This window comes from Silurus meridionalis, chromosome 12, assembly GCF_014805685.1.
Source record: "Silurus meridionalis isolate SWU-2019-XX chromosome 12, ASM1480568v1, whole genome shotgun sequence".
NCBI lineage: Eukaryota > Metazoa > Chordata > Actinopteri > Siluriformes > Siluridae > Silurus > Silurus meridionalis.
The window spans coordinates 12,876,086-12,888,967 of record NC_060895.1 but is presented as its reverse complement, the minus strand read 5'-3'; the positions used below and the strand labels follow the sequence as shown (position 1 = coordinate 12,888,967).

Here is a 12,882-nt window from a genome sequence, read left to right as displayed (position 1 = left end):
AATGCCACGTTTTACTCATGTACATGTCAGAGCCCAGACTTCTTTACTTTAACTTGAGTAAAAAAGGATAGTCAGTACAGCCTTTACCAGAGTATTTTAAAACATTAGTATCTTCTACCTAAGTACGTGTGCCACCTCTGATTAGAGTGGAGGTTATTATACAGCATACTCACACAGCACAGAAGGGTGTAATGGGCAGATGTCCGTATACTTTTGCCCATGTGTCGTAGCTCTGAGTTGAAAAACCTAATGAACAGTCACGTGACTGAACAAGCAAATCAGACCAAACTGTACGACGCAGCAGTGAAGCGAGCCAGCTGTTTTCCAACACATCTGTGCAACACGTCACCAGATTTATTTTTATCCGAACTCACCGCGTTGGCTGAACCAACGACATGCTGTAGGTATTACGCCCCCTGATTGGCTATCAGAAGTCACCTGGCCCGCCTTACCCGGATATGATTGGTCAGTTTTGGGAGGACTGATGAACTCATTGGTGGTTACGTTTGTTGTTTCCGCCATATGTAATCCCATGTTTTCATCGCGTCTTGGACAGAGCTGTGTGTTCAGTTAGCGGATTTGCAGCACAACGCACTTGGTTTGTATGATGTTTGTGAGATAAGAATTAAGTCTGGTGTGGGGGTTTTACTTAAGCGAGGACTTTATATAACATCTCTGTGTCATAATGTAACTCTGCGGCAGGAGTGACGAGCCTGGGGCTTGGTGTAGCTAGCTTAGTTAGCTTACTAGCGAGCTAAGCAGTGCTGAAATGTCTGTGTGGCAGTCATAATAAACACATCTGCTCTTAAACACGCTTCAGTTCTCCGACACTCTCTGGCTTTATAGTGCACTTACTGAGCTGATCGGAGAAACGTTGGCATGTGTATTAGACGGGTTAACTCTGTGCCAGAGACACATGTATTACATGTTTATAAACAAAACAGTTGTTTCCGTTGTTATTTATGTTTATATTGACACAGTCCTAGAAACAATAACAAGTAAATGCTGAAGATCAGGAATGCACTTTTTAAAATCCTCAGATCATATGCTTGCAACAATTTATCAATAAGTATATTATTTCTATTTATATATTATATTATCTTCCCAATTGAATGAACAAAGTATCTATCTATCTATCTATCTATCTATCTATCTATCTATCTATCTATCTATCTATCTATCCATCCATCCATCCATCCATCCATCCCTCCATGCATCCACCCCAGTGAGTGATGGCGTCCGACTCCCCGCGCAGACCGAGCCGCTGTGCTGGAGGGGTTGTGGTTCGAGCCCAGGCTGCTACGTAAGCACAAGTCTATTATTTGTACTCATTTGAATTTGTGTACGACTTCCTTTTTGCAAGGTCATTGTATACTGTTTCTTCACCATTCAGCACCCATTTCTTTACACGTGTCGAAATCAATAGGTGTAATCTCATAATCAATATGTGTGGGAGTTAGGGCTGTAGCTATCGATTATTTTAGTGTTATTTATTTTATTTCGTTGAGTAATCGGATAAGAAGTACTTTTTTAATTGAAAGAAACAAATATACAAGAGAAAATAAGGCAGGTCTCTTAAAATGAATGAGTAATTAGTTTCCTTTTTTAAAACAATTTATATTTTATTGCTGAAATTGCATACAGGAAAATATGTAAAAACTAAACCCATGTAGTTCATTTAATTGCCATATTACAGCAATAAACTAATATATAAATAAAAAAATAAAAAAGTTCTCGTAAATTCCGACATTTCTGATGCACCGGTAACCATTTTGTCGGCCTGAAGTTTGAAGCTGTAGGTGTATGAACGAGGCTCCTTCAGGGATCGGAGGTTTTGTTTGATACCATGCGATTCTATTAAACAAATGAAGAATATATACATGTGCCCAATCTTATACTGTTTCTGCATGGTTGACAGAAAAACACTTGATTAAATATATGCCAAGCTAACACAAGTTCACTGGTCTGAGACCCACAGTGTGATCGTTGGAGAAAAATTACCCTCACCAGTGCCAAGTCATAGATGAGCCATAATTTCCTAAGGTGTTTTATGTTGTTATATAATTGTGTGAAAATGAGCTGATCATAATATCATTTATCTGTTTTCCAGGGAGCAGTCTTACATGGAGAGTGTAGTGACCTTTTTGCAAGATGTGGTCCCTCAGGTTAGTTCATATTATTACTCCTTTTCTGTTCCTATTGAATGTTATCATTTTATTTGTTACTAGGTACTTGATGTTTCACACATTTATTGTTATAAATATGTGCGAATTTAACAATTAGGAAAAAAATCGCTTTCTTTAGAGTAAAATATTGCGACTTGCATGCTACAAAATACAACCAAAATGCCCAAATGTGTCTTTTTCAAGGTGGAATAGAAATAAACACATTTATTTTTTTTGAGTATGTATGTATGTGTATGTGTGTATGTATGTGTGTGTGTGTATATATATATATATATATATATATATATATATATATATATATATATATATATATATATATATATATATATAAAATGTGTGTATGTGCGTGTGTGTGTAAAAATACTGTAAAGTATGAATGCTTGTCAAAAGATAAATTAACAATCCAAATCAATATTTGGCGTGACCTTCCTTTCCTGCCTAACACCACCAATTCTTCTTGCTGTTTGCGGGACACTTACACACAGCTTTTGAGGGAATTCGGCAGGTAGGTTGTTCTAAGCATCTTTGAGAACTAACCTCAGATCTTCTGTGGATGTTAGCTGCCTCAGATCCTTGTGTCTCTTTATGTAATCCCAGACAGCCTCAATTATTTTAAGATCAGTGTATGTGGGGGCCAGAACTATTACTTTCTGGACTTCTTGTTCTTCTTTACACTGAAGATAGTTCTTAATGACATTGGCTGTATTTTTTGGGGTCGTTGTCCTGCTGCTGAATAAATTTGTGGTGACCCTGATGGTATTGCATAATTGATTTGTATATACTTGTATTTTTCAGCATTGAGGACACCATTAATTCATTAATCTCCAATTCTATCTGAAGAAATGCAGCCCCAAACTTACAGGAAACTCCACCATGCTTTGCCCTTGTTTGCAGAAACTCGATAATGCACCACTCTCCAGCGGGTTGGCAAACAACTTGCCTTTGATACAGCCAAATATTTCAGATTTTGACTCCAGTCCAAAACACCTGCTGCCATTTTTCTGCACCCCAGTTCCTGTGTTTTTCCATAGTTGACCTGCTTAGCTTTGTTTCCATGTTGGGGGAAAAAGGCCACAGTTCTTCCCTGAAGACCAGACAGTAAATGGGTGTTCTTGGGTCACAATGGTTTCTGTCAGTTCTTTGCTGATGGCGCTGTTGGATGCCGAAGGGAAGTAATCATGATCTGTATTCCATCTGCTGCGTTAAGTTTCCTCGGCTGATCACTGCATATACAGTCCACAACATTGCTCGTTTCTTTGTGCTTCTTCAAAATAGCTTGAACAGCACATCTTGACCCAGTCTGCTTTGAAATCTTTACCTGGGAGAGCCAATGCTGAGGCAAAATAACTACCTTGTGTCTTGTTGCTGTGCTCAGTTTTGCCATGATGTATATCGTGACATGAAACTGTCTTCCACACCCTCAAATTGGTAACAGAGTTTAGTTGTTCCTCACCCAGTTTTAAACTTCCTACACAGCTGTTTCTGTTTCAGTTAATGATTGTGTTTCACCCTACATATGAAATTGATGATCATTAGCACCTGATTAAGCATAGTATTCATACCCCTGACTCTGATTTTTGCATTCTACAATGTGTGCAAAAATAAGTACTAAAAGCTGAAGGGTGTTTTTTTTTTTTTTTTTTCAATAAACACAAACTACTATGTATACATATATGTGTAATATAACTTCTACATACAGTATATCCATACATTATCTCCATAAACTATATAGACAGTTGTTTTGTAGATTCAGTCTGCTATTTAGAACATCTGCTGTAACTAATGCTTTAATGCTGCTGCTTTGGTGATATGAAAATAATAACATCTACACTACATGGACAAGTCTGTGGACAGACCGTAAGATTGGTATAATTTTTTTAACTTCCCAGTCCACATTTAGTCCCCGTTATAATAGTTACAATAAACTGCAGTGTTTTGGGAAGATTTTCTAGTACATGGACACTATACACTATATATTAGATACTAGAAACTCTCTCTAGGAAGAGCTTTTAAATTTCTGAAGGTTTTTTTTGTTTTATTTCCTGATTCAGTTTGGAAAATGGACAGTGTTTAGTGGGGCTGGTCTGAATAATTTGAACACTATTCATTATTACTTATTAGTATTTGTTTCCCCATTTATTTCTCAGAGGTTTTGTCATTATCTTCCAACTCACTGTATAAGTGCAGCATGTAGGCAGTGAAATAAAGGCTTCTCTAAATGCACTGTTGTGTTCACCTTTGTGAGCTATTTAGGATTCATCCAAATGCAGATAACTTCCAGAAAAGATGTCATATGACCCAGATTATCAACTTTATTATAGCTTTCTAGTAGTTTAAATACACTGTTGGATAGTGTGTCAAGATATATTTTTAAATAATAGTCAGATTCTAAAAGAAAAATATTTGCTTAGTGCACAAAGGTGTCACAAAAGTGTTACAGGTTTAAGAACTAGTACATTTTTACTTTCACAACAACAAATGTACTGTCATGTGTGTCTAAATTATTTTACACTTACACTTAAAACATATATTTTTTATTAAAACAAAACAGCAATTTACGGATGGAATAAAATGGAAAAATAAATTTGAGAGTGAAGTTGGAAAGGTACTTAGGCGTTTAGTCACAATCTATTCAAAGTCTATAAAAACTGCTTACTATAAACTTCTATATCTGCTCAAGAGGTTGTTTTCATTTAAGACAAATACATATTTTCTGTTTTGCTTTTTAAAGGCCTACACTGGGACACCTCCAACAGACGAAAAAGAAAAGATCATTTGGGTTCGGTTTGAAAAAGCAGACATCAATGGTAAGTTTCTGTTTACGTTTTGTATCTTATGCAGAAGAGATGCCCCACCTGCTGCCTTGCTGCCATCAGGGGTGTTTTCTTTCTTTCTTTTTTTTTTGCATCTCATTTCTTTCTTTTTCAACCTCATTATGTTAAAGTTCTGTGCTGGGAATTAAACACTAGATATCCAAGAAGTGCCAGATTTAGGAACATGGCTTGTACACCTCATCTGTTCCAGAAGAGCTTTAGAAAAGTGGGAAATATGTTGCTTGGGGAATGAACTGAGATTTAAGAAAACGTTATTGAGGAAATATATTTTGAGGTTATTGATATGTTTATGCAACTGGATTTTTAGGTAAAAACATTTTCTTTATATGCAAACATCTACTACATTACTTTCCTTATTTGACCTGTCTAGAAAAACTTAAACATCAGTCTCAGTTTTCTACTGAAGTCTGAGTGATAATTTGATAATAAACATGTAGTAGGTATGATTTAAAAAAGACATGGTTATGGGATGTTATGAGAATTTTTTCACTTTTTGACTGAATTCCTGTATTTCACCTCAGTATTACCTTCTACATTAAAAAAAAACACGTATTAACAGTTTTCTTAATTTTAAAACGATTGTTTGTCTAAGGAAAGGCGAGGATGAAGCTGCTTGCATATTGATCTGCACATTGTCAGGGATATTTCTGCTTTTCAACAACGGGATAATAGATTTGATGTTGAAGCCAGTGATTTTATATACAATATACACCTGACCATAAGATTCTAGTTGTGTTTTGAACATCTCATTTTGCTTTTAGTCCCCATTTGCTGTTATAAGAACCTCCTGCCTTCTGGGAAGATGTTCCACTAGATAGGGTTTTGTCGTGTTGGAACACGTTTGGGTCGCCTAATTCAAGTGAAGGGAGAAATGTAACGCTAAAACCTTTAATGACATTCTATACAATATCTACCTCCAAATTTGTGTAAAAGTATTTCAGGAAAGAACCACATATAACTGGACAAGTCAAGTGTCCTAAAACATTTGTCAATGTAGTGTATGTGTAATAAAATACAAACTAGCACACTAACGAGATTTATTTCGAAATGACATTAATAAATCACTGTCGCTTTTCAGTCTTCGCGACACTCTCTTAGTGTTCATGCGAGGCTGACGTGTTTGGCAAAAGCCGGGCCGTGTGTGTGCTGTGATGGTTCATTTCTCCCTGAAGGGGATGAGTGCCAGCTCTGCGTTTTCTCACCGACATTCATACACGCGTGCCAGCAATACCGTAATTTGATGGCAGACTTGAAGCGGCGTTTTGTTTATAAAACGTCTCACTCTATTAAAGTGGAATATATACAGTAGTCCCATTAGAAAATGATTCTTGTTAAGCACATGGCTCATTTGTCTTGCATGCTTTCAATACACTAGAGTACCTTTACACATCAAAAAGACAAAGTATGTGCACAGAAGGCCAGTGTATTTCGCAGAGGGCTGTGTGCTTGTTTGATTGCATTAACCACGATTTTTCCCTCATTGCATTAGTTTTATTTCAGACCAAAAGTCAGCCTTATAATCAATCATGCCAGAGATGTACTACTATATCTCCGAGTTATAGAACTCGGTAAAAATAAATTCTATGTTCCTTGGATCATTTAATGCTTTTCCATATTATAAGTTATGGTACGAAGTTACAAATTAAGATCATACTAAGACAACCGATCCATATTCTTCCAGTCACAATGCAGTGAACAAATGATTTAATTCATTCAACGGGGCTTGAAGATTATTTTTATTGAGCAGAGCACTGTTTAGTTCAGCACAGCTTTTCCAGTTTTGACCCACAGGTGATTTTGTCTAATCTGATTTTCACACTTTATTGTGTAACAGCTGGCAGTGTACAGAGTTGAGACATCTTTTTTTAAAAGCGTCTGCAGCATGTTACAAACATGCTCTCGTGTGTCACTTGTGCATACCTGCCCCTCCTGAGATGCTGCTTTGTGTGTGTGTGTGTGTGTGTGTGTGTGTGTGTGTGTGTGTGTGTGTGTGTGTCTCAGATGTGGCCCGCTCACCAGAGTTACTGGAAATGCACGGCAGTGGAGTGGACCCTCCTCTCTGTTTGATGATTGGCTATGGAGACGGAATGCAAATCTGGAGTGTATCAGTAAGTACTTTATTCTCTTCAGTGAGTGAGGGTTAGTGATCATTGTCTGATTCTAACACGTGCAGATCTATTAGGATGAATAAAGTGTATGTAAAGTATATGAGGGATGAGGAGGCAGAATACCTGGTAGTGCTTTATGTAACAGAAATACCAAATGTTTTCGATATTAGTAGTAAATATTGATATATGTAAATACACTGATAAGGCATAACAGTATGACATTATAACATTATGACTGGTGAGTGAATAACACTGATTATCTCTTCATCATGGCACCTGGTAGTGGGTCGGATATATCAGGCAGCAAGTGAACATTTTCTTCTTTAAGTTGATGTGTTAGAAGCAGGACAGATGGACAAGCGTAAGGATTTGCGTGAGTTTAACAAGCTCAAAATGCTGAAGAAGTTAATGCTGTAACCGTTTTAGAAGCAAAAAGGAGACATACACAGTATTGGGCAGGTGGTCATAATGTTATCCTGATCGGGGGCTATAAACCCTATGCATGCAGTTTATAAAAATAACTGTTGTTATGATAGTTCATTTTCTTTTTATTGTTGTTGTTGAGTTAGTTGTTTTATTATGTTTTTTTTTTTTTGTTTTTGTTTTTGCTGCTGTTACTATGGTTTGTCATCACCTTGCTGTTGTTGTTCGTCTGTTTTTGTTCTTGCTGTCGTTACAGTTTTTCTTCTTAATCATCTCTTTTTCTGTTTCTTACACTTTTCACAGAACTTTTCTTTTTTCCTTCTGTCAATATTACAATTGTTGTTCTTGCTGCTGTACCTTTTTTAAAGAGCAGCATTAAAATAAGGCAGGTCTCTTAAAAAGAACACGTCATTTGTTTCCTTTTTAGAAAAATTAACATTTTTGTTGCTGAAATTGTATACAAGAAAATCTGTAAAATACTAAACCCGTTTAATGCATTTTATTGCCAAATTACATCAAAATGCAAATTCAAAAATATAAAGACAAAACGGTAAAAAAGGGTAAACTCCCTATGCGGTATTTTCTTCCGCTATTTTCTCCCAAACTTTCTTTGTTTTCTTTGGCCTGAATCTTTTCTTGCTGTTTTCTTCCCGTTCCTCAATGTTTCATTCTGCAGCATTTTCTGTGTTTACCTGTATAGAGCGATCCAGAGTTTAGCAGGTGGTGCGTCAGTAATAATCGTCCGTGGGGAAACACAGTGCCTCGTGTGTAGTTAAATAGACTAAACAAAGCTTTTTGGTATTTGAGTTACTTGAGGAATCGTTTCAGCCCTAATTACAATCCATCTTTTCATTCTTGTTGTTGTAGGTGTTCTCTGTTTTGTCTCTTCTTCTTGCTGTTGTTACTGCTGCTGTAAAAACAGCTTTCTGTATATCAGTGATTTAGTGTTTAATAGGGTTGGGATCAGAGCTCTATAACAGGCAACTCAAGATCTTCCACTCCAACCCATGGAGCTGGGACAGGTTTGGGTCTTGTGGTTTAAGTTAGTGGGAAAATGTAATGCTACCACATCCAAAGACATCCTATACAATAGTGTGCGTCAAACTTTGTGGAAAAACAGCTTAACTACCTGTAGAAGTACACATGTGTAAGTTTATTGGTGTGCTGAACAAATTGTGTCACACATGGTGCAATTCTACATTGGAGCCACTTGATGTCAGTAGCAGCAAAGGCAAAGCTTGTTTTGAAATTGTTAGAGGGAATAATGAAAAGCAACACTTAATTTTTACCATTTTAAGGGTTTTTTTGTTTTTAACATTATTTGTAAGAATTTTGTGGAGGTTTCAGCTGTCACATGATGAAGAGAAGAAATCAAAGGAACGAAGATGGCAGTTTTTAAGCGGCTCTGTTTCATTTCCAAAGAAATAAGTAGTGGAAGTGCAGCAGCAATTGTGAATTCTTGAATTGTACACAGTGTTCTTTTTTTAAACTCCATATTTGGTTCACGTTGTACTTTTCAAAATATTTTTTATTCTACGTTTTCTTCAACTTTTTAGTAGTCTGTTTTTCTCAGAGCTGTACTAGCTGCTGAAAGCTGCCCAGTTTCTGCTCATGAGTGACTGTGAAGTGTTTGTGACAGTTGCTTAGCTGACACCCTCCATAATGGCGTTGAACCAAGGTGGAGGAATGGACCTAGCAGATCTGCTGTGGCGTGTGTGTGGGTGTGCGCGCGTTTACGCATTAATTTTTCCTTAGCGAGAAAGGTCTTTGACTACAGAGGTGTTGTTTGCTGGTGGAAGATAACCGGCAGATTGCATATGGTAAGGTGAATGGGTGTTGGAGTGGAGAAGTGTCTGGAGCACTGACATGCAGTGGTGGCATTTGTGCTGCTGTTTATTAGAACATTTCAGTGCCTTCTTAATGTGTCTTAAAAGAAAATTTCTGTGTGTATACACGATTATCCACTCACCCTTAATGCAGGTGTGAAGCGATGTGGCTGACGAAATTATCTCATGATTCTATAAGACCTTTCTAAGTGAGTTTTCTAATCACTACTACAAAACTACTGCAAAATGTTTCAGTAAAAAAAATCGGTATAATTAATAATAATAATATATAATATTAATAACATTTAAGTATATATCAAACTAAAGATAGAATTTAAAAAGTGCGGTAGTTGCACTAAATGTCCCCTTTCAATTAAACTAGGAGTCCCGAACCTGTTCCGGCATGACAATGCCCCTGTGCACAAAGCCAGTGCAATGAACAGTCACATGGGACGGAGAGGAAGAGTTTGAATGGCATGCTATAGATTTCTTACCTCAACCCTATTGAACACCTTTGAGATGAATTGGAACGCTGACTTTGTTGTGAATGAAGAAGCATTGCTCGTTGTCATCTTTTACAGAATAATAGCAAGAGAAATACGAATCTGTTTTTACAAAATGGTTACCACATAATGTAACATGGTACAGCCGCACTGTGAAGTTTTATACATCTTTATGGATTACTGTAAGCCATACTGTGTTGTTAAACCACATCAGAATGCGTGTGTGACATCACTTCAGAGCTGGCTACGGTTCGAAACCTAGATTTATAGTGTGTGAGCATGTGTATGTAGTACAGATTTTTGTGTGTGTTTCTTTTCATAGATTCAGTGCAAAACTGAAGCAAACTTATGGCATCGAACATGTTTATAATGATTGACAGGTCCAACTCGATTGCCATTATTTAAGGAATTAGACATTATCAGTTACACTATATGGACAAACGTTTATGGAAGTCTGACTGTTAGATTGATCTGTGCTTTTTGAATTTCCCATTTGCTGTTATAATAACCTCTACTCTTCGGGGAAAGGTGTTCCACTATATTTTGGAATATGAATGTGGAGATTTAATCCTTGCTTATTCAATCATATGGGATCATATTATTCATATTATTCATATCATATGCTTATTCAATCATATGGGAGTTAGTAAAGTCAGGTACTGATGTAGGGTGAGGAAACCTGGAGCACATTCAGCGTTCCAGTTCATCCCAGAGGAGAACTGCAGGCCACTTAAGATCTTCCACTCCAACCTGTGTAAACAATATCTTCATGGAACTCACATTGTGCATAGAATCATGGTCATGCTGAAACAGGTTTGGGTCTCGTAGTTCAAGCAAAGGGAAAATTCAATGCTACTGCACCCAAAGCCATCTTATACAATTGTACGTTTAGCTTTGTGGCAACAGTTTCGAAAGAACTACATATGACTAGAAAAGTCAGGCGTCCCAATACTTTTGTTCATATAGAGTACAATTTCAGCAATTAAACATTATTACTTACCTTATAGTAGCTATAGACAGTTTCCTCTCTAGTCTCTCTTTTTTTTTTGTTACAGATATATTTTAGAGCCCAAAACCTTTCTAGTAAAAAAGTAGTGAACAGTAAAAAAGAGTAACCGCTTGTTCCCAAAAAACTTCCATTAATGTGTATTAGAAAGATTTCGGATTGTGTGCACTAATATAACCCTTGCAGTGTCAGAGCTGCTGTTCTAAAGATAGATAAATAAATAAATGAAACATTTCATTTCATTTCATACCTCCAGACCAATCCAATCCAAGTATTGCCACAATGCTACTGTTTTACTGAAAAACGTTATATTGACTGTGTTACTGAAGCCTAGATTGCAATTCAATTACGTTTATTTTAAGATGCATATTCTGCTTTATTAAAGTGCATCTCTTTTAGAGTCCAGCAGACTTATAAGCATCCAGCCACCCTCTTCAGTTTGATACGTGCAGTACACTGTGCTGCAAAGATACAGCTCACGTCATGAATCCCAGATGCAGTTCTTTTGCTTGATAAGTTTCATCAGTCCACGTTCGTTTGAACGAAATGGGCACGTGGACAGGAACAGAATGTTATTTCGACTATTGCTCTGATTTAAAGTAATGTAATAATGGTGCAGCTGTAAACGGACGACACTTGGGCAACGTGTAATGCAGAATGACAGCTGTATTAACTTGCAGTCCAGTACATTTTTATTATTCCTCCACCCCGATTTGCCTGGAATAGATTTTCTTTGCAGTCTTTATTTGTGATATTATGGATTTATTTTTTTTTTTTTTGCACTCTTAAATAACCATAACTTTAACGTTAATCTTGGTGGCCGAATGACCCTATTTAATGTAAAAACATGACTGATCTGTTCGTCTATAAAGGTACTAATTGTGCAAAAGAGCGCTCATCCTCTGGTGGGATTGTGTGCTTAAAACACACGGATTATGTGCATTCATGTGATAATGCGCATTCTTTTTGTAACATAACACACACACAATTATTTTCAGGGCTTTCCAAATCCACTCAGCTCAGACTCTCATCTGCTCTCAGGCTTCTTGTGGTTTGATTTGGTTAGGTGTCAGATGGTTAGTGTTTGGATCCTCTTTGTACTGTGGCTCAATAACAAATCACTTCACAACCACAACAAAACCAAACAATGAACCATTTTATTTCCATGCGAGAGCTTTATACCTCAGTGGGATGTATAGCTGGATCCATAGAAATAAATTAGTGAAAGCTTTTTGTTGTTGTTTTTTTCCCCTCCGGACATTCTTTTTTTTTTTTTTTTTTTTTTGTAGTTCTACATTACTGGTACATTATGCAATGCACAAGTTCAATAATTCCGAAGCACTCAAATTATATTTATAGCCTGTAACAATGTTATTTGTGCACAGTTTTATAAAGTGATCACACACTTTGGATTATCTGTGCTTTTTTTTCCAATCTGCAGCTGACTGGAGAAGCTCAGGAGCTGTTCTCTGTGCGGCACGGCCCAGTGCGAGCCGCTCGTATCCTCCCAGCCCCTCACATTAGTGAGTATTTTTACTGTTCTTAATTTGGTGCTGTTTAACGAAGTACAGGAACTTTTAGGAGCTGTAGACCATCTTCAACAGAAGACTACCTGCTTTAAATTGTAGGAAAATTTGAATGTTTTTTCATGGTGATGTTCGAATTATACAGGGAAATATAAGTAGCCTGGATGGCTGGGATCAGCAGAGTTCTTGTTTGGGTCATTGTTTTTTACATTTTTTAAATGTAATTAAATTTTTTTATATAAGAATGCAATGTTTTTACTGAAATGCGCTATACAGTCATGCACAACTATCAAGTTCTGCAAAGTGCTGCAAATAGTAGCATATATTTACTAAATTCTGCCATCTGCACACATCAACTAAGTTATAGTCTGGTAGAACAATATAAGTGCTTCATCTGTGTATAAAAATCAATCAATCAATCAATCAATCAATCAATCAATCAATCAATCAATCAATCTATCTATCTATCT

The 12,882-nt window shown here is 36.7% G+C and overlaps 1 protein-coding gene across 5 annotated transcripts in view; it reads left to right on the top strand.

Annotated features, from left to right (window-relative positions):
* The first annotated feature begins 473 nt into the window (after positions 1-473).
* Positions 474-12,882, top strand: part of bcas3 (BCAS3 microtubule associated cell migration factor) — a 207,224-nt gene continuing 194,815 nt past the window's right edge. For all 5 annotated transcript variants that reach the window (XM_046862521.1, XM_046862520.1, XM_046862524.1 and 2 more), the window contains exons 1-6: positions 474-598; positions 1,227-1,303; positions 2,111-2,165; positions 4,918-4,993; positions 7,022-7,128; positions 12,328-12,409. In XM_046862521.1, coding sequence (XP_046718477.1) covers positions 1,233-1,303; positions 2,111-2,165; positions 4,918-4,993; positions 7,022-7,128; positions 12,328-12,409 — 391 coding nt within the window. In that variant the 5' untranslated portion in view covers positions 474-598; positions 1,227-1,232. The remainder of the gene's footprint in view (positions 599-1,226; positions 1,304-2,110; positions 2,166-4,917; positions 4,994-7,021; positions 7,129-12,327; positions 12,410-12,882) is intronic.